Below are 25,249 nucleotides of genomic sequence, written 5' to 3' on the forward strand. Positions count from 1 at the left end.
TTTTCTACTTCTTCCACTTTCCATTTTTGTTTTCTCCTACAAAAGACCATTAAAATGGAAGTTACCTCCATCCTCTGTAACTTCTACCTTTCTCTTAAAATTATTGGATTTCTGAGAAGACAATTGATTCTTATCCTCTATTAACATGTAGACAATTCGTCTCCACACATTAAAGAGAATGACCAGTTAATAAAAGAATAAATAAATATAGAGAGAGAGTGGCTATTTAGGAGAGGGAGCCATACATGGGAAAGGAAATTTTGCTGATGTAACATATAAACAAAATTTTATTGTAAAAATGACATTGAAATTTATAGACATCTAAAATATAGATGCTGTCCAAGATTTCCTATTCTGTATGGTTAGTTAGCAAATTAATAATCTGTTGGTTGCCTGTAATTTGTAAAATCATTATACAAACTGAGGTGGGGGTGAATGATTATGGAAGTTAGAGACTCTGACCTTGAGGAACTTAGGTTAGGTTGGTAGCACAAAACATTCATAAATGAAGAAACATGTAAACATATTCAAATAGTATAGAAAAGATAAAATTAATAAATGCTAAGATGTTGAACCAAGAGGTGATTGAATTGAATTAACAAGGGGCTATTTTTAGAAAGAGTTTCTTGTGGAGTGATCAGTTTGTGGCCAGGTTTTGACAGGATAGCATTGGAGGATAAAGACTGACACAAATCAGTGATGTTCTGGTAGAAAACAGTAGTTTGTGTTTGGACCAGCTGTATTTTTTTTTTCACTTTGAGGAACTCCCAGTTTCTCTTCCTCTGTGCCTTATTAAGTCCTAAGGATTTGTCTGAGATATATACAGATTATATGGCTTGTCCAGAGTCACAAGGTTAGTGAAATCAGAAACAGGATTTGAACAAGCCTTCCTGAGTCCAAGCCCATAACTCTATCCACAATTCCTCAAAACGAGGAGACAGTGTAGAAGATGATAATAGTAAGATAATTATTTCATCTTTAGTATAGTGAGTAGTATACTGGACTTGGAGTCATGAAGTTCTTGATTTAGATAGAATGTTACCTCTGACATATACCAGCTGCCCAATGCTAAGAAAATCATCTAACCTCTATCAAAGTGTATCCTGACCTGTAAAATGGTGTTAATACCATATCTCTCTCAACAAAGTTGTGAAGATCGAATGAGATAGTGTACATAAAGTGCGTTGTAAACATTAAAAAGCGCTAGATAAAGCCTGCTCTTATGAAGCCACGTGCCTCAGGTATCAAATTGGCAGATTATCAGTTCATTTATGTATCAAATTGTAGAATTTGACATTTGAAGATCATTTTTTTAAAACTAAATATCAAATGGTAGGCCTACTCAAGCTACCAACAAATTCTTGGTTTGCATATATCTATATGCATACATATATATCCATGCATATGTAATAGATTTTTTTTAGATGTGTACATGTATATAACCATTGTCCTATAAAAGTGCATATTTATGAAATAGCTCATAAAGCAAATATTGGCAAGGTCACAAGGGCTCTGGGTAGTGAATCTCTTTTAGGGCAAGCTGTTTTGGAGACTATGTGGCTGTGAAACATGAATCAGGACCTTTTAGCTAACATTTTAAAACTTTCAAGGATTCAAAGAAAAAAAAATAAAATGAGTACATTCTTGTTTCACCTTAAGGATATGGGGGAAAAGGAACTTTTAAAAGTGGTTAATACATGTTTTATTCTATTTATAAACTGTTATGCATAACATTTAAATAGATGTTAAAATTCCATTAGTATTTGAAATAAGGGGGAAAAAACCTAGTCAAGTGCAGAATAGTGCTTAGAATTAAAATGATTAAAATTGTTTTAAACCTTTACTTAATTGGCCTTATACAATTAATTAGGTTGTATTTCTACTGAAGACTTAGTTCTTGGCTTTTATTATTGTAAAAAGATGACTGTGTGTGTGTGTGTGTGTGTGTGTGTAATATCAAACATCTGTGGGGGAGGAGTTGGAGAAGAAAGATGAAAAAAATAATTTGGGTTATTTTACTTGTATTCACAAACCTCTTAAAATTCTTTTGGTTTGTAAATTTAAGATGTAGGCCAAGGTATTTTCTGAAATGACTATGATAGAGTATAAACCATTAATTTAAAATGACCACTGAACTCTGTGGATAATTTTCCTTAAAAATTTTCCCATGTCTTTGAACTTAAGATGCAGTTCTAATCTACAAATATGCATTCTTATGTCGTGCCTACTTCACAGGGTTCTTGTGAAGGACAGAATTGTCTACCATAGAATAGACAGAATTTCTTTGAAATCCTTAAGCTATAAGTGTAAGTTTATCAGTTATTGCTTATCAATGATTGCTCAACTCAAAATGTAGTTGAGATCTGCTATTGTTTTGACGGGTCCGTTTCTATGCAAGACTTCTTAGAAGTCTTGCATAGAAACTACCTCGTAAGTATCTGTTGATGACTAGCCTAATAATGCAACTCAGGTATGGAGCTATCAGTATGTTAGTGACAAAACTTTTTTTTTTCCTTTCTTGATATTTTATATCACTTTAGAAAAATCAAAAGAAAAGCAGTGGGCCCACGAGAAAACATTCGGAGGGTGTTGTCACACCGGGATACATCGGGGTGAGTGAAAAGTACAACTTTATGTTTGTATGCATGCAATGTACATTGTAAATAGTCCTGATTGCATTCTCCCCATCTTATTTACACAAAGAAATCTGGTTTCTAACAACAGACAAAACACTTAACAAAATCTTTTCGAGGATTATTAAAACTGTCCCCAGGAATGTCTTGTGACAGTTACTTTTGATTCTCCTGGAAAATACCAGTCTATCTGAAAAAAAGAAAGGTAATATATCGCCAGTCGGCTGATTCAAATAAAGGGTTAATTAAGATACTAAGCGTTACTTGTTAATTTACGAAGATCTCCTATTTGGGTAAGAACAAATATGTAACCTGCTGTTTCACCTCAGGTTAAAAAGAAATCTGATTTACATTCACTTAGTTCTGGAACTTCTTTCATCTGGAAATTTCCTTTTTTGATCCCAAGTACCCTGATTTATGAAAGTTACAGGGAAATACTTTTAATGTGAAGAAGAGAGGTAAAGACCACCTAGGGAAATACAGATTTTTAAAAAAATACTGTGGCTTTTACCTTTTTTAGACACCACCGGATATACTTCCTGATCACTCCCAGGCTCCAGAGAAGCTCCGAGGTATAATTCTGAACAATCAGAATAATTAAAAACAACAAATTGAACGATTTGTTTAACCAGGGATGCCAACCGCGGGAGGAAAAGTCAGGAGAGGATAAAGAAGGGACCATTTCCTGATAGGTACTAGTTTTTTTCCTTCTTGGAAAGCACGTTAATGTCACGGAAAAATGCCCTCCCTGTAATGTAAAAGGTCACTGGCACTGTTTTCTTTCCAGGAGGGTTTAGGAATTTTGACCTCACGATTGATGGAATTGACATCCGTTAAATGATAAATTCTAAGGACTACAGAGAAGAAAGAAAAGAAAGCCAGGACGGATCATTCATGGAAATAAGACTAGCAAAAGACCTAGGTTATCAAACACGAGTCATTTAGAGCGGATGCAGAAATTAAAAAAATTCTACTGTAATAAGTGGGTGGGAGTGGGAAAAGGACACACATTAGGACTCTGCATCATTCCTCAAAATAAAAACACAAGAAAAATGAAGAAAAGCAAGTTTAAATCAGGACCAGGGGAAGCCGTTTGTCAGTCGGGAAACAACTCCACGCACATGGCTTACTTTTTGTGACCGGTTTGTCCTCCAAACCGCTTTAGGTGCGAATATTCTAGCTGGACTACAAGGTGAGCTAATCTCAGCTCAGTTCAGAGGACAGCCCTAGACCTGGCTGAGATGACAGATGTGTTCAACCCCACATCTCAATCCTTTTCTAGTTTTATCCTTTCCTAGTAATTCTCTGGACATTAATACCTGTCGGTCTCGCGGTTCTCTCAACCAAACAAACTATCGCAAACTCCCGAATCTTTCTGCGTTCTAAACTTGCAGTGCGTTCACCTTCCGACGCGTCTTTGGCAGTTAGTGTGGCTTCGTTGCCAAGTTAGAACAGGCGGGCAAAAGCTAGCTTTAGCGTTGCTTCCTTTGTATTTTGTGCCCTAAGACCCCTTGCCTTTGTTTTGATTTTCTCTATCCAATGAATTCGCCACTTCGATTTCTCAAGCCCGCAGGTAAGATGCGAAGTCATTAGGCTAAAGCAAATACTTTTCTTTATAAAGCTAGATTTGGGGAGGGAAAGTGAGTGAAATGCACATAATTTTTTCTTAAAGTTAGGAGTTGAAAAAAATTATGACTTGAACTTGTGCGTGTGTTTTAATCACAAGATATCCTACAAGGTTTTGGATTCCACCCAGGTCACAATACTACGTGCAATCGTTTTCATTGCTGAGTTTACCGTTAATGGGTTTGCTTTGAAAGAAGTAGATTGAGAAAGAGGATGCTGTTCAGCAGCTCACAGCTGGAGTTGCTTCACATCTGTCTGGTTCAGAATTCAGAAAAGATCCAGCATCTGCGTGTCTTCCCCCCCCCCCCCCACTCTGTGTCCACTGTCCCCAAGAATACACATCGCTTCTACAGTTGAGCTCCTCAGGTAATGACTTGGCCTGCATCTATCCCCTTTCCCCCTCTTTTCCCCCTTTTATGTGTGTGTTTCTATTCTTTCTTTTTCTCTCTGTTCTTTCTGTGTGTATGTGTGCTTTGGATACGTATAATGAGAAGGGAGGAGGTAGCTTGAGAAGCAATTGCTCCGCCAGTGGGCGTTTTCTGGCTGCTGCCTGAGCGTCCATGGGAGGCACTGCAGTGATTTTATCCGCTGCTTTTGAGCATCCATAGAGCAACATATACATCAGAGGGCATAGGAAACACATAAAGCCCATAGGTATATTCGTACCCTTCCCCCAACTTTCACATTTGGAGAGGAAGACGAGTCCTTGTTCCATTCGGGAGCCACTGCTGGATCAGCCCCAACAGACATCATGTCCCCTTCCACCTAGAGAGGGGATGAAAATGTGAAGATTTTACAGGTCGGGGAACCGAAGACAGGAGGGAGGGGGGAAGACACCCCCTCCCCCAAACCTTTCTCAGAGATTAGCCTGGAAAGCTCCTAGCGGGAGGGGAGCATAGACGGAGTGAGGCGCTTAGCTGCGTCTCTGGCTCTTCGCTCCCCCACCTCGCGGCGTCTCTAGCAAACGTCCTGCCTCTAACTACCGCGAAAAAGGGAGGAGGGTCATGTCCAACCCAGAGAAGCCGCTTTTATCCCGCCCCCAGGCCCCCTTGTCTGCAGATTGGAAAAAGCTCAGCTCCGGCCACTACCGACTGCACTCGGATCTCGGCGGCAGCGGCCAGGGTGGGGACAGCTATAGCGCTCAGAAGGCTGGGAACGCCCGCGGTTTCCCCTTGCTCCTGGCTCGCGCAGCCCGGGGCACAGACGGTCCGGGCCCGGGCGCCGTTTGCTTCTCTTCCTGCAGCGCTCGCGGTCTCGGCCGCGGCAACGGCAGCAACGGCAAAAGCAGCGGGGTCGTACCCCGAGTTCCTTTCTCTGTTCCTTCTTCCTCCTCCCCTTTTCTTTCCTCTTCTCCATCTTCCTTTTACTTCTTGCCGCCCCCGCCTCCCCCTCCTCCTCCTCCTCTTCTCCCTTCCTCCTCTTGCTTTCACCTCCCAGTGGGTTTCCAAGGAAGGGAAGCAGCAGCAGCAGCAAGAGCAGCAAGAGGAGGAGGACGTGGTGGAGGAGGAGGAGATGTTGGAGGAGGAGGAGGAAGAGGAGAAGAAACAGCTCCCTTGATCGTCCATCCGAGCAGTAGTAGTAGCAGCAGCAGCGGCATCAGCAGCGGCAGTGGCAGCAGCGGCGGCAGCAGCAGAAGGCGGCGGCTGTTTTTCTCTCCTCCTTCACTTCAAGGTTTGCTGCTCCCAGCCTCCGTTGGTCCCCGGCTGCAGCCGCAGCAGCCGCCGCAGCCTCGACTTCTCCTTTCCCCAGCAGTCTGCAGCCTGTGGTCCTACAATTTCCTAGGAACCGCAGGCGCAGCCCGCGCCGGTGGTGGGGTCGGAGGCGGCGGCCCGGCTTACACTAGCAGCAGCAGCAGCAGCAGCCTCGGCAGCCTCAGCAGCAGCAGCAGCAGCAACCGCAAAATTCAACAGCATCAGCATCAGCCTAAAGGCTCCTTTTTCTCCTTCGCTGCCTCCTCCCCCTTGTCACTAGGGTCAGACATGGAAGATGAACCTTCTAATAGTACAGGCTGCTTTAGAAGGTTTACAGAGTGTTTCTTGAACACGAGTAAGTGGCTTTATCCTTTCTTTATTCGCTTTACTCCAACCTCTATCCCTGAATAATTCTTGGGAGGTTAAGGGGGAAGGGGCTGTGCTGTAGTGAAGTTGACGGTTGGATGAATGCAGGATAGCTCACACGATTGCACATTTTAGAGGGGTGGGGGCTTTATTCCATCTACAATTTGCAAAGAGGCAGTGTGGGGGTTTTTTGTTTTTGTTTTTTTAACCCAGCGTGCTTTTTGAAGAGGAGATGAGAGTAGAAAAATATGTGGAGTGTGTGTATGAAGTGGACTTAGTTTATATGTCGAAAAAGGTTTTTGTTTGTTTTACGCCTGTGTGTGTACTGTACATGCACGCGTCTGAGAGAGGCGGGAGAATTGTACACGATTTGTCAAAGGAAAAAATACTGTCCAATCTCCGAGTAAAGGTTCCAGAGTTGATTTTTTTTTTTTTTTTGTCCTGACGAAGTCTACCTGGCACGTACCCCTCAAGTTGCTCCGATTAAGCTCAGTGCTAGACAGAAAGCCCATTCTTCGTTCTCTAGGCTTGGGACTGATTTGTCTAAAGTCAAAGGTGCTTTATGCCACTTTGGAGGCCAGGGAATTTGGGGGAGCAGTGGAGGGTTTGGCTTCTCCAATAGTGGAGGAAGACAAGTTAGAAGCTCCACGCTGTCCTGTTTACCCGCACTCTCCACCCCCCATTACTGCAAAGGACATTAATTAGCTTGTTGCAGGAGAACTCTTACCATCAACCCCCAGACAAATGCACACTTAGTTTTTGAACAGTGTCTTGCTTTAGTCATCCCTGCTGCCAGTGCGGCCGGCGACGGATGCCTGTGACTTTATTACAAGCTCTCTTTGCGGGAGAAGAAACAAGTGTTTGCACCTGGCTCTTTTTCAGGGCATGAGGGAGTCGAAGTTTCAGGGTCTTGTGCTCGTTCTGGAGTCTGATTCTGATCTTTGTCCCTTATTCCAGAGACCTTTCTTGTAAATTTAGGGAACTTAATTTATGTCCGGGTTCTCTATAGAGGATAATAAGTCTCTGAGCCTTGGCGGGGAGGGGAGTGTTAGAAAGACAATCCTCGAAAATAAACTTCTGGCTTGACACCTCCTGGCAGATGGCATTTTCCTTCATCAGGTGCTTTTTTTCCGGGCAAGCAGGTCTGGATTGGGGAGAGGGCAGCGTCAGGAAATTGGCAAAGAGAACTTATCCGGGGAATCGCCTTAAGAGACAAAGGAGAGAAAAGTGGAGACAGGCTTCTTGAAAAGGGAGGAGGTGCCTGGGGGAGAGGACTCCAAAACTGTAGAGAATTAGGGGCCGGGGGTTAGTAAGAGTGAAAGTAGGATAGATTTGCAGCAGGATTGGGGAACGACTTTTTGATAGTGAGAGGGAGCACCGGTTAGCAGGAGGTGAAATGGCAAAGAGGTATGCTCTATGTGGCCTAGAGTTCCAGAGACAGCACCTTTATACTACCGCAGCAGGAAAAGCAGAGGGACGGAACCGGGAGAACATTAAGCAGAAGCCTGCTGCTTTCCCAAGAAGGGCCCCCAGCCCTCAATTACAATATCTTTCTTTTAGGGCCTATAGACTTTGCAGTGTGATCTTTTCTAAAGGAATCACATCACCTGTTTTCCATTTTGGGAAACTTCCATATTGGGTTTTATGGCTTATTGATGATCTCTTAGAAGATCCTTTAGGAGATTAAGTGTGTTCTGGAGTCCATTTTTACAATCCAGAAGTTTTGTTTTTTCAGTATGCACTTTGTGTTTGGCACTTTGCTGGGAGAGCCCCTAGTAGCTTTTGGTCTGCTGCCCCTAAGGGAATCAAAAGGAACTTTTAGGAAATTTTGTTGCTAAGTGTGTGAGTTCCAAGCTAGAAATGGGAGGGGTAGGGTGGGGGGGAGTGGGGGGGGAAGAGTAAGGGGAAAAAATCACTTGGCTTGTAGTCAGTTTCTGCAGAAACAAATTGCTTGCCAAAAAACAATAGTTTCTTGCTAAGGGGCTTTCCTTTTGCTGGATTTGTCTATTAGTTGTCCACAGGCCAGTAAATTACAGCTCAAAAATACTGCTTAATTCTTCTAATCCTTACTCAGTCTTGTCCCAGAACAGTACTACAAGGGGATGTTTCCTGTAACAGGTGCCACTCTATTGCTACCGATTTCAGAAGGTGTATAGAGGAGTGAGAGAGAAGAAAAATGAATTGCGTGACAGACTTGATTTCAATGCATTGTTATTCATTTTTCCCCCCACTAAATCTGCAAAACAGAAATGCCCTATGGAGAGCAGTCTGAATTTATCTGATTGTTGCTTTCCTTATTCTCCTTAAACTTGGCAGCTCACACACAGTATTATAGGATTCCAGATTTAGAGCTGGAAGAGACCTTAAGAGGTCAAAGTCTAGCCCCTTCATTTTACTCATAAAGGAAACTGAGATCCAAACCAGTCACAAATTGATTACTCTCTTAAGTAGAATTTGAATTATGCTCTTTCTGAATTCAAGCTCAGTAAATTACTATTTCCTGTGCTACATTGCTTCTCATGAGATGCTTACTCTTGAGTGTGAAGTGGAAAACTCATTGCAACTTATTTCTTTGTCTGCAAACAGAAAGCATGGCTCCGTGTGTAGATTTAACAATTCTTTTCTTTAGAGCGTTACCTGTGAATGTCCTTGGTCCTTCAGCAGTTCTAGAAGGGGTTGGGAAATTCACTGAACAAAAGTTGGTTGGAGGAGTAGTATCTTGATAGAATTACATATGCTGTTATCTTTGAAAAACTCTTTAACTCTAAAAATGGGAAGAAAGAGAAAACTGTGGAGAGGTATAAACTATTTAATATTTGGTGTCTTGGATTGTTAGAGGCAAATCTTAAGAATGATTTCATTTTGGGAGGAAGAGGGAAAAAGACAATAGAAGGTAGCTGTTCGGTCATGTGCACTTACAGAGAAAAAACCTAGAGTTTAAGGGGTGGAGGAGGAAAGGCTCACCGTTGTGCATTTCTGGGTCTTTACCACCAGTGATAATAGCCTTAGATGGGAAAATTTGGGGTTCTATAGAATGAAGGAGCTGAAAATTTTCTTTGAATTGCTATAAAAGTGGAAAGATCTTTTCATCTTTTTCCATCACATCACTGAGTATTTTAGATACATTTGTCAATGCTAAACGCACATAAATGCAACTGATTTTTATCATGGCCATTTGTTTGCCATGATGCACTTATTAGATTTATGTGTTGTAATGATCTACATTTTCAAACATGAATATTCTTATAATGAATTGCTGAAGTTTAAAAAAAAAAAAAAAAAAAAAAGAACAGTAAAGACAGGATATTTCCTGGAGAAAAAAATTCAGGTGTATGAGAGTTTCATGAAATACATAGTCCAGAAGGATAGTATAATGATATTGTTTGACCTTATCCACCAATCTGTGATCAAGATAATGATTTATTGAAATTTTAAATTGAGAATTACAATGGATAAAAAAAAAAATCATCATTTTATAGTGGGAAACTGAACTTTACAAAAGGCATAGTACCTGGTTCAGATGAGACAGATTTCAGAGAAAGCTAAGTATTATTAAAGATACTTGTTCATCCTATTTGAAAGGTTGCAAAAAATAGTCATAATTTAGGAATAGCCTGTTTCTTCAGAAAAAGGAATATAGGTGAATTGGAAGGAACTTAAGAGGTCAGCTAGTCTAAGGCCCCTTATTGTATTTACAAGAAACCTGTCCTGATCCCCCCTTATTCCTGATCCTAATTGCTAGTGCTTTCCCTCTACTCCACTCTCCAATCTTATTATGAATCGACTTCTTACTTACTCATCTCTGTTTATATGGTTTTCCCAACACAGGTGAAAGATCTGATCAGGGAATTGTTGTCTTGGTATCTCTGCTTCCTGGGACAGAAATTTAATCCCTTAATACATTCTTGTAGAATTAATTTTACTGATAAAAATATTGAGTCCCAGCAAGGTGAAGTGATGTCCTTGGTATATTGGAGAGCCAGAATTTGAACAGTCGGGTTGTGCTGTGAGTCAAGCTGCTGTTTTAGACACTTAATAGTTATGTGACTCTGGGCAAATTGTTTAAACTGGCCTGAGTTTCCTTATCTCTAAATGGAGAAAATAAAAGCTTCTACCTCCATATTGTGAGGATAAAATGATATAATATTTGAAAAAAGTTTTTGTAGAAATGAAAATCTCTCTGTGTGTGTGTGTGTGTGTGTGTGTGTGTGTGTAGTCTACAGACCCAGCACTTTCTGCTTTACTACATTTCCCCCTATTTTAAATATATTCATATAAGTAGAAAACAGATACCATTTATACATACATATAAATGCTTATATTTACACATACACTCCATTCATTCATCTACAAATAACTGAAGACATACATACACAGAAATAGATTGTATATGTAAATATATGTGTATATGTAAACACAGACATGTAAACAGATGGAATATGGATTATACTTGGTGTATTCTTGCCAGAACTCAGAGGAGGAAGGAGACTTTGTAATTATCTATGGGTTATGGGTTATCTTATAGGTTAAATGGAAATTGCTGAATTCAGAATCTGGAAAAACCTGTGCTTGAATTCCATTTCTCCCACTTAATATCTGTGTGATCCTCAGGAAGTCACTTGGCCCCTCTGACCTCAGGCTGATGTCCATCCATTTTTTTGATTGTGTCCAATTCTTTGTGACTCCAATTGCATTTTTGGTGTGTTTGTTTTTGGCAAAGATACTGGAGTGGTTTGCTATTTTGCTTATTTTACAGATAAGTTGAAGCTTGTTCAGGGTTTCACACCCAGCAAGAGTCCAAGGCCAGATTTGAACCTAGGTCCAGTACACTATCTATCCATTTTATTACCTAGCTTCTTAGGCCTTCAGTCTACTTAGCTGTAAAATGGAAATAATAAAAACTGTAGGAAAACTTGAAGGATCATCTTCCAGCTCAAATGAGATAATGTGGGTAAAGTACTTTGTAAACCTTGAACTAAATAAATATCAGTGATTATGAAAAAAAATTAATTGGAGATGTGCTCTTTTTAGATTCTCACAAAGATTATTTTAAATTCTGTACTCTGTCAAACAATTTTTTTTGTTTCTTTCATATCAAATTATAAACTGGTCATTTACATAACTTGTGAGTTCAACTCTAACAAACCCTACTAGTGATTTTACATCTATAACAGAAAATGAGAACATCCAGTAAACCAGCAAAGGGTTCACCAAGAATATTTTTTAGTAATTAATTTAAAAAATTCTTTCATGTTTTAAGATTGAAGATGACAGTAAATGCGTCAGTATTGAGTAATTTAAATTTTTGTTCTTCATTAATATCATTGTTTTTCATTATTCTTCATTAGTCTCATCTAGGAATGGATAATTATTCTGATGACTTGAGATTCTTTGTTGGTTTTCTTCCATCTCTTACGTTTTTTGGGTCCATAATGCCTTGGGGATTTTTTTTTTTAAGGCTAATTGGCATTTAATAGTGTCATGAAATAATAGATAAGAATCATATGCTTTTGTGGAACTGACTTTTCAACTCATTTTAAGTCAACGTCTTTAGGCATTATTTTGATCATTCAAATGGTGTTGCCCTGATTTGGAATTATTTTTCTAATAGACTTTAAAAACATTGAAAAAAAAGGTTGCAAATATATTCATGATGACTTCAGTGTATTTAAGGAAAGCTAATTTAAATATTCCATATACTTAAAGAAAATCTAGAAATATCAAGATGAAAAGGCACAATTTGGTTTAATTTTTTTTATGTGGGACTAAGCTTCTTAGTGTGGTATAAACTTTTTTTTTGTTTGTATTTTCAGCACAGTGCCTGGCATATAGAAGGTGTTTAATAAATTCCTACTGATTGACTAAATCCTAATCCCTCCATGTGCTTCTGACAATTGTTCTTTTCATCCCCTTCATTTTAAGGAATAGATAACTTATTTTATCAGTTTATTTCTCAACTATACTGTTAGGCAAAGTTTTATCTAATATATTTATATTATAGGGTGTGTGTGTATTTTCTACTATATTCTTCCCAGGTAATTGAAGGGATTAAAATGTAATGCCAGAGAAACTGAGGCAAGATAAAGATTAGAGAGCATTTAACATTTTATTTGAAAGGGAGAGATTTATTGGGACCAAATGGACCCATGGTTTGGTCCCAGGGCTGAATGAGATTATCATCTCCAAGAATCCTGCAAACAATGTAAATTCTCAATGATATATATATATATATATATATGTGTGTGTGTGTGTGTGTGTGTGTGTGGCTCAGATACAGGGGGTAGACTGAGGCAGGGGCCCAGTCAGAGCACTGAGCAGGAAGGGACTATCAATCTGGTTCTGACAGGATGGGGGGGGGGGAGGCATGTTGATAAGATGGTATCTGATATTTTGATTAAGATGGGGAGAGGCAAAAAAAAAAAAAAAGATGGGGAGAGGCATTCTGATATTCTGAAATATAAGATCTTTTATCCTTATCAAATATTCTGATGATTAAGAGGGAGGGGTGGTTTTGCAGGATTGAGCAGAACAATTGAGGGAAAATAATTTAGGGAAACCAAGGCAGGACAATTTAGGGAAACTGAGTCAGGATAATTAGGGAAACTTGAGTCAGGACAGTTAGGGAAACTGAATCAGGCCAATAAAAGAGAATTGTGGCACAATAAAAATAATGCTTTTCTGGTTCAGGTTTGGTAAACCTTTTATTCTTCGTCATTAAAAAAAAAGAGAGAGATGAAGGGAAGGAAAGGAAAGAGAGAGAGGGAGGCAAGGAAGTATGAAGAAAGGACCTTTGTTGAATGAATTCTGTATTCCAAAAGAACTTTTAAACTTAAGTTTATCACTACAGATGGTCTGTTTGTTGAATCTTTTGTCAGTGTTAATTTTCTTTCTTTTCGATCTCATTTCCTGTTTTGCACCTGTCTAATTCTAGCAAGTTGTGATAAAAAGGATGTTGTGTCCAAATTATTGTGATTATTAATGGGAAGGAGTTAAGGGTTTTTTGTTTGTTTGTTTGTTTTGTTTTTTTGTTTTTGGTAATTTTTTTTGAAAATGCTCATTTTCTTTTCCATATTTTCACAGTGTTGGGGTTACAAAATTCCATATGTCCCATAGGGACCAAACATTTTTATCTCTGTATTGAATCCTTTTAGTCTATACATTCCTGTACCTGCCTCGCAAAATAGGGGTTTGAAAGTCACTCCCAACACTGAAGAAAGTGATCCACGTTGACCTCTTTTGTGGTCTTTGATACATTCCATGATTATACCTTCTATGATTTCATCTAATTGTAAGACATGGCCTTCCAGGAGATTACCCTCAAACTTGCCTGCAGGCTTTCATCTTCAGTACTCCCTAACTTACTGGCAGGAAATCAGAGTGAAAATGACCAAATTGTCGTTCCTTCATATTTCCCAATTCTTGGAGTAGAACAGATCCTCTCAGAACTAATTTAGAAAGTTTACTCCATTGCTTAGCGTTTTCATACACAACAATGGAAAGACAAAGGGCTCTTTTGTTTGCTTTACACCCAATATCCTGGCAAAAACAACATGAGTTTGCCCATCTCCTGTTGTTACTGCCACTGAAATTTCAGCAGTGCTATGCCAAAGGGCTAATAAAAAAAAAAAAAATGGGTTGTATGCTGGAGAAAGAACTTTTGATGATTCTTGACTCTTTGTTTTCATAATCCCAAAGATAGAATATCTCTAGTTGTCCCAGATCCTTCTTTCTTTTTATCAGTGATTTCAGCAGAATTACAGAATCTCAAGAGTTGGAAACAAGCTCATTGGTCATCAAGTTTCTATAATATACCTAGATGAATTAAGTCTTTCTCTGCAGATCTCCAAAGATGCTAAACTTACTACTACTTGGGCTGCTCATTCTTCTTTTGAAAAAGCTTTCTCTTTATGTTAATTAAATTTTCTTCTTCTTCCCCTAATTTTTTAAAACATTCTACCTATTGTTGCTGTTTTTGCCTGCTGGGACCTAAAGCAAACAAGTCTACATGACAGCCTTTTACATATGGGAAGACAAGTATTATGTCCCTATTATCTGCCTATTATTCATTCTAAAAATCTAAAATTTCTAGTTTTTTTAAACCAATATTTATTTAGCACATCTTTCTTAAAATATGGTACCCGCAACTTAATACAGTCATTTTTCTATGGCTTTTTAGTTGTTCTTTCAAGGAGTTTAAACTATGGAAAAAAGAAAAAGACATGTAAAGTTTGACCAGTAATGAACAAGTTAGAGTAAAGCCAGAGGAAAGCAGGGAAGAGCAGAATGATAAATCCATGTGAACAAGGACTGCAGATAAATTCTGGAGTAGTTATTACCAAATATTTAAAATTTGCAATTATATATTTTTTGCCTCCATAAAATATGAAGTTTCACTGTCCTTTCATGTTTTCAATTAGACGTAACTACTTTTTATAATTGCTTTTTATTTTTTCAAAATATATACAAAGATAGTTTTTTAACATTCATTGCAAAACCTTGTTAGATGTAATTATTTACCAGTCATAAAGCATAAACATATATACAAATATATTTATGTACATATTTTAGAAATAACATATGGCATTGCTCTATATATATGCAATGTGAATTGTCCAATAAATACCTTGGATAAAATATTCATTTAAACTAAGGTAAAAATTTCAAGCCTTGTAATTTTAAGTGTGGTTAATGCATACAAATCAAGCACTCTTATTTTTATAGTTATGATGAAACTGAGGTAACAGAGACTTATAAGACCAGTAATATTTCACATTTATATAGTTTGTTGTAGTTACAAAATGTTTTTACATTATTTAAAATAAGTGGTATAGGTATTACTACCCACTTGTACAGAAGAGAAAATTGAGACCTCAAGAAGTTTTTCTGAGGGCCACACAGTTTGTATGTGGTTCCAAAAATCAGAATACTTCTAATCTGACTCAGAAGTTCACTGTCTATCTTCCAGTCTTTACAATACCAGTGGCAGTTTTGGGGTAGTCACCTCTTTAGGTCTAACAGTTGGTTTTGACCTTAAAACTTTTCAGTGGTTTTCAACCAGTAGATTTTACTGAATGACCCTCTTGTAGGGGGTGATTCTTGATTCTTTTCTGGGTGACTGAATGGAATGTAAAGATTGTATAACACTTTGATCCCTTCATTCAGGGAACTTCTGCTTTATGCCGGAATTCGATTCTATACACATGAAAAGATAATCATTGAAGCAAAACAGTAAATAAGATATAGTATGTCACAGTAGAAAAATCAGTGCCTTTACAGTCTAAAGGCTTACATTTAAATTGTATTTCAGATAGTAATTGCTTTTGCAATTTTAGACAAGTCAATTAAGTCTCTGAAGATCTCAGTTTCCTTAAGTGTAAATTAAAAAGTTGAAGTAGATCACTTCTGAGGTCCCTCCCTGCTCTTGAGTCAATTAGAGAGGCATATTACTATTGGCTGGTGGTGGTCATGAAAGAAAGAGGAAAGGAAAGAAATTTCCAGCTACTAAAAAAAACCCATTTTATTTCTAGAAACTTTATGGTAACTTCGTAAACTGTGTTGAACTTTTAATTTTGTCTTTTAAAGAAAGAGATAGCTTACATAACTTATGTTTTCCCTACCAGTGGTTATCACGAAAACACACTCCTTAGGATTCTTGCTAGGAAATTCCCCTCAAGGATATGTGAGAAAGTATATGAGGTATATAACACATACTTGTGCCTACACACATATATAGTATACTTCATTGTATGTGTGTGTATGTATATATATATTTGATTTGTATATAAAAGGAAAACCTCACAATTATTAGATTCTCTAATGTTCTTGGTTCTTAGCCCTTGTATTGTATTCAATACAGATTTTAGCGTAGTACTTGCTTTTTATCACCGTCATCACCAAAAATTCAGCTTCACAAAAATATGTTGCAAACAAGCAAGTTTGAAAAGATATTAGCATAGCCAAAAGTACAAGTAAACAAAAATATGCATCAAACACTTGGGAGCATCATGGAAAAGGGAGAGTAGTATGATGTTAAAACAGTGACCTACCTCTTGTTGCTAATTTGCCTGGTGTCTTGACAAATGTTGAGTAAAGGGTGTTTCCTTTCAAAATTTAAAGTATCATATGGGACACTCTAGGTCACAAGGCACAGTTTAGGAACAAGTTCAGAGTAATTTTCTAGATATTTAGTTTGAAAAGTTTCTTCTTAAAAAAATACTTGGAACTGTGGATTTTGTGAAAGGAAGGGAGATAGATGGTTTTATACTCTTTTTACCTTTCATTGTCCTTTTGCTATGTTCTTTGCCATATTAAGGGAATAACTTGTTTAAATAATAGGAAGTAAGCATGACTATATGAAAACTATTGTGAAGTTAACATTAGCATTGTCACACATTGCTTTATACAAGTAACTTAGATCAGACCTGTATAATATATAATTTATACATTATATACAATGTACGTACACACACACACACACACACACACCCATATATATAGCATATATATTGCTCCTATATGATATTTCTACCAGAGAAAAAGCATAGTATAAAGTGAATCTGATTTAGACCTCATTTAAGGGATTTAATTATAAATGCAGTCAAATCAGGAAACACTCTTGGGAAAATCATGAAACAGATGAAATAGGTCTTTTGCCTACTTTTTCCTCAAGATTTCTATGTGTCATCCAGGCTTCAACTAGACAAATCTCAACATTTCTTTCTGGAGGAAATTAGTGACATTTATCATCCCTTCCAAAGTATTTTTATTTTTAATAAAAAGTAACTTCTGAGACAGAGATGAATTACTAAATCAATTACTAAAAATTTATATATCAGAAACTTTGTGTTGCTCCTCAGGTGTATAGACATAAAGCCAGATTTGACTAAGAGAGTTTTCTTAAATACCTATGAGGAAGTTCATGACAGGGATCTCAAAGAGATGAAAGAGAAAATTACTGTGATAATCACTATAGTAAAAATAGTATGATGATTGAGAGAGAAATTCCTTTTAATCTATGAATAAGTTGTTTAAAATTTCATAAAATTTTATGTATTTTTTGATCCTCCAGAAGATTCTCTCTTAACAGGTATATACACTTATTAAAAAATAAGTGAGTAGATTAAATATTTATGGTAGGCTAGAATATTTAGCATCTCAGATTTCAAGGACCTTGTTTATTTGGAGAAGTAAAGCATATTCATATGAAAAAATAATTAATAGCACAAAGGCAGAAAACTTCAATCAAATAGTCCCCTACAAAATGAAAGGTGATGAAGTGAACTGGAAAGAGAGCTGAATATGGAGTCAGAGGATCAGGGTTAGAAGCCTCTCTGGGTCTTTAACTATAAAGTAAAGAAGTTGGACTAGGCAGTTAGTTGCTAGAAGTGAGAGATGTATTTAAACCTGAGTTCAAATCCTACCTCAGATATTTAACTGTGTACATGTCACTTGACTTGTCTTTTTCACCCTTGTTCCTAAAACAGGAATAATAGTGCCTACCAGGGTACTTAGGAAGAACAAATGAGATGATGTTTGTAAAGTACTTAGCATACTGTACTATGACTGGCTTATATAGTAGGCATTGAATAAATGCTTTAAAAAAAAAGATTAAATGATTTCTCATGTCCCTTCCTGTTTTCAATCCTAGAAGTCAGAAAAATGCAGTGGGTGTTAAGGAAAGGAAGAAGTTACTTTGGTGTGGTCAGGGAAATTTCTATGGAAGACAATAGGTGGTTGTGTGTATACTGGATAGAGCCCCAGATTCCTGAACTGAGGTCAGGAAGACCTGAATTCAAATTCTTCCTTGGATTCTTGCGGTACAAGTTACTAGTTTTCTTCCGCTAATTTCCCCACATCTCTAAAGAGGGGATAACAATATCACTCACCTCACAAGGCTATTGTGTAAAATAAATGAGATGCCATATGTAAAACACTTTGCAAAATTTAAAGTACTATATAAATGTTTACCATAATGAGTTTGCTCTGTGCCTAAATTTTCTCACCTCTTTTTAGAGAGCTGAGATGCTCACTTAATTCTTTTAGATTCTTTTAATTCCTATGCATCCAATTTAGATGCTATTCTTGATACCTCCCACCAATAATCACTTGCATTACAGGACCAGGATTAAAACCCATTTGTTTCTGACTCCCAAAGTCAGTCTCCTTTTTATACACATTGCCTGGTAAATTTATATTCTGTTCTCCTAGATTGTAAACTCCATGAGGGATGTGATCCCATCTAATCAAAACTTTCTATATTCCCGAGGACCATCCACATGGTAGATATTTTAATATTTCTCTAATCAAAGAAGATGAATCTTTTACAAGGAGGAAACAGGAAAGGATAAAGTAGTAAATAGCAAAATAACAGGGAAGAATGTGGGTTAGGATTTAGGAGTTTTAACTTTGGCTTTTATTCAGAGATTATGAGATCATGTGGCATAGTTCCCAAACTAGTTATAGAAAGGTTACTTGTATGGAAGTGAAGCAATCAAATTTAGTCAGCCACAGTTTGCAAATTCATTGTCCTGTCAGTTTCTTGTCACATAACCTGAGGGCAATATTTGGCCCTTTGTGTGCTGAGTGGATGAGTTAACATTTTGACAGTATAATCATAATCCCAAGATTCTTGAGTTGTAAAATCAGCATAATAAAATCCACTACTAACCTCCTACTTAGGCTTATGTGAAGGGTGGAGATAAGTATGTAAATCATTTTGAATTTTCCTGTTTGTTTTTTTTATTGCCACTGATTAAAAAAAAAAAAGTTGTTGACTCCCATGAGGACTGTTCCTTAACTAGCAAAGAGAATATGCTATTAGTGAGGTATTGAATAAATGGCATCATGACTTCTATGTGATAGATTACCTACAAAAATGAAAGCCCTTCAGAGAGATGTTGGAACATATGAGAAGTACTATTCAGGAACCATAGTGTCGCTTAAATTTTGCAAATAGCACAAGCCAGGGTGCCCAAACAGAAAGCCATACTTGTTTCCAGAACTGCAGGTGGGAAAGCAGAAAAATGAGCATTAACATAATGCCATTTGAATTGTACATGTTTACATTTAGTATAATTTCTATAACATTTCATGTCTTGCTGTTTTCAAAGTCAGGATAAAAATTTAATCCCCAGAGACCTTGCTGCAGTGATTACATTTTATATCAAGGACTGACACAAAGCAACCTTTTCTGATGATAATTAATAAGAATAATATTTACATAGAAGTACAAAGTTTTGAAACCACATTGTATTTATCTCAGTTGATCTTCATGACATTCCTGTGAAGTAGAAGTTATTATCATCATCTTTTTACAAATAAGGAAACTGGTTCTTACTGAGATTAAGTGACTTGCTCTGGGTAATGCATTTAGTAATTGATCACTCAGTAAGCATTTAGAAAAGAGCTTCCAGACACTGTGCTAAGCACAGAGCATAGGTAAATAAAGGCAAAAATATGATCCCAGTCTAATGGAGGAGACAACTATGTTCAGTAAATTACATACAGCATAAACTAGAGGTAATTCCAGAAGGAAACTATTAGAAGTGAGGAAAACAAAGGGAAAAACCTCTTGTATAAAATGAGATTTGGGTTGGGTCTTCCTACGTAGCCACGAGGAGGAAATAATAAAGCTTTTTAGATGCATGGGAGACAGTGAGTGAAAAGGCATGAAAAGGAGATGGGAGAAACATAGCAAGCAAACCAGTGCTTTGGGATCAAGTGTGTGGGTAAATTATAAGTACAGTTATCCCATTCACAAGCTTCCTTTACATATTTTGGTTTCAGTATATTGGAATGGAGCATAAAAAATTAAGTGGGAATTTGTTTGGAGTTTTGTGGAAGCTGCAGACATGTGAAGGCCAAGAGATGATACAGAAATTTTAAGAAAGTCAGAAATGCAAAAAATATATATTTTATCATGTCAATGTAGATTTTACAATAAGATACACTTTAAAATGTTAAAAAGAAAAAAAAAAATCCAGACTTTTCTTTTGCAAAGGGAGAGCCAACATATTTTACTTGGATTTTCTGGATTTGGGGGGCACTGAACTCCTACTCCAGATGTGGAAAGGATAAACTGGAGACTGGAAAAGTAGGAAGAGGTCAGGTTTTGAAAAGCTTTCAGAGCCAAACAGAAGATTTTGTATTTAATCTTGGCAGTAATAGGGAACCAATGTTATGTATGGATTTTGAGAATAGAAAGGCAATATGGTCAGATTTGGAGTTTAGGAGGATCACTTCTGTAAGTGAGTGGAGAAAGGAGTCAGTGAAAGACATGCAAGGGCACCAATCACAAGGCTTTGCGATGACATAGGTGTCAGAGAGTGAATGAATAACCAATGAACGAACAGAAGGGATTTATGTGAGAGAAGTGAAGGTGAAGATAAAAGCCGTAAGACTTCGCAACAGTTGGATATAAGGAATGAGTGTTAAGTGATAAATTGTGTGACATTAAGGTTAGGAACTTGGATAGCTGGAAAGATAGAGTGCCCTAGATATTAAAAAGGGTATTTGGAAGAAGGGATAGCTTTGGGTAATGAGTTTCATTTTAGATGTGTTGAGTTTGAACTATTTAGGGGACTTCAGTTTGATGCAAGATTAAACTTCAGGATAAAGGGTAGGATAGATTTAAACAAGTCAAGCAAAAACTATCCATTATACCACATATATTGTTATAGTCAATGCAAACTTATGTTGAGACCAAATTTTTCCTTAAATACCTATTCTTATTTGATTGAACTTTTTGCTTTTATTTCCCATTAGATACTTATTTTCTGTTTTTCTCTGATAAAATAATATCCTGGTGATGATAAAGAAAATAATGATTAGTTTCTTTTTAGTATGTCTTCTCACTTCAGTTTTTAATTATATAGTTGCTATAAATTAATACACTTACTTAGAGAGATGCTATATAAAACAGAGGTCAAATGTATTGCCAGATGGAATGAGACCTAGATACTCATTAATTGCAAGAAATCTTCTTAGTGATTAGTAAACAGTATGGATTGGTATTTCTAGATCCTTACTATATAGTGTGATGATACAGACTGAAATTGAGAAGAATTGTGAGTTTTCGTGTCCACGTAGGCTAGTGTAAAACCCATAGTCTCACTCCTTGTCTCTCAACCACAAAATTCAGATTGTGAACATTTTCAGCTACCAGATAACAAACAGATTTCTTAATATGAAATAGTAGACTTTTGGAGAGAAGGGGAAGCATTATTATTATTATTATGACATTCTATTTATTATGACAACCTGTTTTTTAATTTAAATTCTTAAGCTGTAAACTATATTTTATCTTTTCTTGATGCTATTATATTTCATTGATAGAAGGAATTCTCCCAGGTGAGAGAACCCCCTCCATCCTAGCAGTTTCTGCCTTTACATTGAGATTTTGGGATTTTCAAAATCAGGGTTACCATAGCAAGTATAGGATTTGAATCCACATTCTTCTAGATTCAAGAACTAACATTACTGCCAGGTTTTTCTCTCTACAAATTGTTATCTTCCATGGAAGCTTAAAATATCTGAATCTTATTTATGAGCTTAGTGTCATCATGATAAATAAGTTACCTGTTGGGTTGAACCATGGTATTTTAAAAGTCATAATTTAATCAGTACAGGTACTATAGGGCTACATTTTATAGAAATTAACATGTGTTCATTTTTGGGTGACAGATTTAGGGTTTTAATTCCACTTTTGATGTTTGCTACTTGTGTTGTTTTAGGAAAGGCCCTCAAATAGACCGCAAACGCTAAAGATGAATCTCTAGGGTCTGTGAACCCTGACCAGATCATTCATTGTATTTGTGTGGACTTTGAGATTATTACTGCTTTGGAGTAGTAGTACAGATAATACCTCTATTTGACCATTGAGGATATTGAAGCTTTTTGAAACAGATTTGCCCTTAAACCCATAGCAAGTAAATGGCTGGACTGGAATTTGACCCAAATCTTATGGCCTTATTAACTCAAATCTACATCATTGCACTTATAGCTATCCCATAGGTTACTTCACATTAAGGTAAACTTTTATTAACAATTTTTTTTTAAAATGACATTTAAAAATTTTATATTCCTCTGTAATCAACATAGGTATATATTGAGTCTATTTGTGCCTAGAGTCTGCCACAATTCCTTTTTATAGTATACAATATATATTCATATAATCATAAATTTAGAAAGAACTTCAGAGGTCATTTAGTCTAATTCTTTCAAATTACATACAAACTGAGGCCTGGTGAGATAAAGTTAACCTGACCAAAGTACTAAGAATTTGAACCTAGATACTTTGACTTAGTTAAGTATTTTCTTTCCTCTGTACCTCTTACTTTCCTGATTAGTGACTCAAGATGGCAATATCCAAGTTAATTTTGGATTTGTATTGTCTAGTTTTTCCCAGCAAGGTTTAGCTTTTCCTGCTTTTTAGTTTTTGTCTCATTATATTAAAACACTTATGGAGAAATTCAACACAATTTATATTATCATTGCTGTTACCTCCTTCAGGTAGGGCCCAAACTGGGCCTTCTCAGTGTAATAAACAAATTTTTTAAATTATGGCATAAATCAACATAGAAAAGAATTCTGTTTTTACTTTGTGACTGGCTCAGGTGGAGGCAACAGAGGAGGTGAATTCTTGTTTAAATTACTTGGACTACTGCCCAGATTTTTTTAGCCATCAGGAGCTACTAGATGTGGGCATGAAATAGAATGGTCTTTTCCATGGAAATATGAATTTTGCTATTGTACATAATTTTTTAATGAACCAAGAGTGAGGACTTGTATACTTCACCCCTTTGATATAGTTCCTGTCAGTTGAGTATTGAATCCTATAAAAAATGAAGTTTTGAGTGTTGACTATTTGAAAAAACAAAAAACATGCACATACATACCTCACCAAACTCACAAGTTTACAAGTTCCTCAGGTCAGTGGTCACATTAGCATCACATCAGCACTTTTGTGATGATCTAGAATTGGAATGTATTTTTAAAATTATAGAACAATTTTTTTTTTGAAACCATAACTTTATTTTTTTAAAAATAGCCTTTTATTTACAGATTATATGCATGGGTAACTTTACAGCATTAACAATTGCCAAACCTCTTGTTCCAATTTTTCACCTCTTACCCCCTACCCCCTCCCCCAGATGGCAGGATGACCAGTAGATATTAAATATATTAAAATATAAATTAGATACACAATAAGTATACATGACCAAACCATTATTTTGCTGTACAAGAAGAATCAGACTCTGAAATATTGTACAATTAGCTTGTGAAGGAAATAAAAAATGCAGGTGGGCATAAATATAGGGATTGGGAATTCAATGTAATGGTTTTTAGTCATCTCCCAGAGTTCTTTTTCTGGGCATAGCTAGTTCAGTTCATTACTGCTCCATTAGAAATGATTTGGTTGATCTCGTTGCTGAGGATGGCCTGGTCCATCAGAACTGGTCATCATATAGTATTGTTGTTGAAGTATATAATGATCTCCTGGTCCTGCTCATTTCACTCAGCATCAGTTCATGTAAGTCTCTCCAGGCCTTTCTGAAATCATCCTGTTGGTCATTTCTTACAGAACAGTAATATTCCATAATTTTCATATACCACAATGTATTCAGCCATTCTCCAACTGATGGGCATCCATTCAGTTTCCAGTTTCTAGCCACTACAAAAGGGCTGCCACAAACATTCCGTGCACATACAGGTCCCTTTCCTTCTTTATAATCTCTTTGGGATATAAGCCCAGTAGTAACACTGCTGGATCAAAGGGTATGCACAGTTTGATAACTTTTGAGCATAGTTCCAAACTACTCTCAGAATGGTTGGATTCGTTCACAACTCCACCAACAATGCATCGATGTCCCAGTTTTCCACATCCCCTCCAACAATCATCATTATTTTTCCTGTCATCTTAGCCAATCTGACAGGTGTGTAGTGTATCTTAGAGTTGTCTTAATTTGCATTTCTCTGATTAATAATGACTTGGAGCATCTTTTCATATGACTAGAAATAGTTTCAATTTCTTCATCTGAGAATTGTCTGTTCATATCCTTTGACCATTTTTCAATTGGAGAATGGCTTGATTTTTTTATAAATTAAGAGTTAATTCTTTATATATTTTGCAAATGAGGCCTTTATCAGAACCTTTGACTGTAAAAATATTTTCCCAGTTTATTGCTTCCCTTCTAATCTTGTCTGCATTAGTTTTGTTTGTACAAGAACTTTTCAGTTTGGTATAATCGAAATTTTCTATTTTGTGATCAGTAATGATCTCTAGTTCTTCTTTGGTCATAAAGTCCTTCCCCTTCCACAGGTCTGAGAGGTAAACTATCCTGTGTTCCTCTAATTTATTAATAATTTCATTCTTTATGCCTAGGTCATGAACTCATTTTGACCTTATCTTGGTGTACGGTGTTAAGTGTGGATCAATGCCTAGTTTCTGCCATATTAGTTTCCAATTTTCCCAGCAATTTTTATCAAACAGTAAGTTCTTATCCCAAAAGCTGGGGTCTTTGGGTTTGTCAAAGTCTAGGTTGCTATAGTTGTTGACTATTTTATCCCTTGAACCTAACCTATTCCACTGATCAACTAATCTATTCCTTAGCCAATACCAAATGGTTTTGGTAACTGCTGCTCTATAATATAATTTTAGATCTGGTACAGCTAAGCCACCTTCATTTCATTTTTTTTTCATTAATTCCCTTGAAATTCTTGACCTTTTGTTTTTCCATATGAATTTTGTTATTTTTTCTAGGTCATTAAAATAGTTTTTTGGGAGTCTGATTGGTATAGAGCTAAATAAATAGATTAATTTAGGTAATATTGTTATCATTATTATATTTGCTCGCCCTATCCAAGAGCATTTAATATTTTTCCATTGGTTAGATCAGACTTAATTTGTGTGAAAAGTGGTCTGTAATTTTGCTC

The 25,249-nt window shown here is 36.7% G+C and overlaps 1 protein-coding gene and 1 long non-coding RNA gene across 10 annotated transcripts in view; one reads left to right on the forward strand and one right to left on the reverse strand.

The window, feature by feature from the left end:
* LOC100930532 overlaps positions 1–25,249 on the reverse strand; it is a 45,309-nt gene that overhangs the window by 10,490 nt on the left and 9,570 nt on the right. For 2 of the 8 annotated variants that reach the window (XR_004234136.1, XR_004234134.1), the window contains 4 exons: positions 23,212–23,287; positions 8,954–9,080; positions 4,926–5,024; positions 3,145–3,213 (listed from right to left, as the gene is read on the reverse strand). This is a non-coding gene — a long non-coding RNA (uncharacterized LOC100930532). Of the gene's footprint in view, positions 1–3,144; positions 3,214–3,754; positions 4,054–4,925; positions 5,025–5,347; positions 5,395–8,953; positions 9,081–23,211; positions 23,288–25,249 lie in introns of those variants that run through there. The other 6 variants (XR_004234135.1, XR_004234137.1, XR_001121081.2 and 3 more) reach the window with 6 other exon arrangements.
* The window catches only part of PDE10A (phosphodiesterase 10A), a 341,504-nt gene continuing 321,266 nt past the window's right edge, over positions 5,012–25,249 (forward strand). For both annotated transcript variants that reach the window (XM_031968385.1, XM_031968386.1), the window contains exon 1: positions 5,012–6,305. In XM_031968385.1, coding sequence (XP_031824245.1) covers positions 5,264–6,305 — 1,042 coding nt within the window. In that variant the 5' untranslated portion in view covers positions 5,012–5,263. The remainder of the gene's footprint in view (positions 6,306–25,249) is intronic.

This window comes from Sarcophilus harrisii, chromosome 4 (assembly GCF_902635505.1).
Source record: "Sarcophilus harrisii chromosome 4, mSarHar1.11, whole genome shotgun sequence".
NCBI lineage: Eukaryota > Metazoa > Chordata > Mammalia > Dasyuromorphia > Dasyuridae > Sarcophilus > Sarcophilus harrisii.